An 834-nucleotide genomic window follows, 5' to 3' on the forward strand; every position below is an offset into this window, starting at 1 on the left:
AAGAAGAAGGAAAGAAGAGAAGCGGGAGAGAAAGGATTCGAAAGCCGAGGAAAATCCGTTTCGACGAAGATCGGTCGAATAAGAAGAAGAAGAAGAAGGAGAAGAAGAAGAAAGAGAAAGATGTGTTTGCCGCGTTGAATCGAAAAGATCGAGCGATAAGATAGAGAAAGAAACAACAAGAAGAAGAAGAAGAAGAAGAAGAGGACGTAAGAGAGAAAAGAGAGAGAGAGATCGTTTCGTGTCGAGAGAAATATCAAGCTTCCGCGAGGCGAGAATAAGTGATGTGTTCGATGAACGTGGCGCGTCTCGCGGGTGGTGGTCGGGGTACAACTGACGCGTGTTGCGCGCGGTGCGATTTCTGCTTCGAATCGGTGAGACCAGGAGGGCAGTTGGTGATCAGGCTGGCGGGCACCGGGGAAACGTTTGAAAGGGCATGGCGACCACGCCACTAGGCGGTCGCCTCCCTAACGTAAACCGCAAAGGGCCATCTCCGTTCGTCGGTGGTGGGAATAGCGTAAATTACGGCAACGGCAACGATAACAGCGGTGGGAACAACGGTAATTACGCTATCAAGAACGGCTCGTATCGCAACAACGCCAACAACACCGGCGGCAACAACAATCACCACCACCACCATCACCACCACCGCAACAACAACAACAACAACAACAACAACAACAACGGGAGTTATCTCAATCATCGTAACAGTTGCCACAGTGATAAAACCGGTGACAACCACGTGGACAACCACGGGAAAACCGGTTGTACGATCGAGTGCGGTAACAACAACGGGTACCGCAACAGTGGCAACAGCATCGGTGGCGGCAAACACAA

General features: G+C 51.0%; 1 protein-coding gene across 1 annotated transcript in view; it reads left to right on the forward strand.

Moving 5' to 3' along the window:
• Nucleotides 1-433: 433 nt before the first annotated feature.
• The window catches only part of LOC102678686 (uncharacterized protein DDB_G0271670-like), a gene marked incomplete at its 3' end in the record, with an annotated part of 6,440 nt that continues 6,039 nt past the window's right edge, over nucleotides 434-834 (forward strand). The window contains exon 1 of the mRNA XM_031513539.1: nucleotides 434-557. Within this exon, the coding sequence (XP_031369399.1) occupies nucleotides 434-557 (124 nt within the window). The remainder of the gene's footprint in view (nucleotides 558-834) is intronic.

Source organism: Apis dorsata, unplaced genomic scaffold (assembly GCF_000469605.1).
Source record: "Apis dorsata unplaced genomic scaffold, Apis dorsata 1.3 scaffold_661, whole genome shotgun sequence".
NCBI classification, from domain to species: Eukaryota; Metazoa; Arthropoda; class Insecta; order Hymenoptera; family Apidae; genus Apis; species Apis dorsata.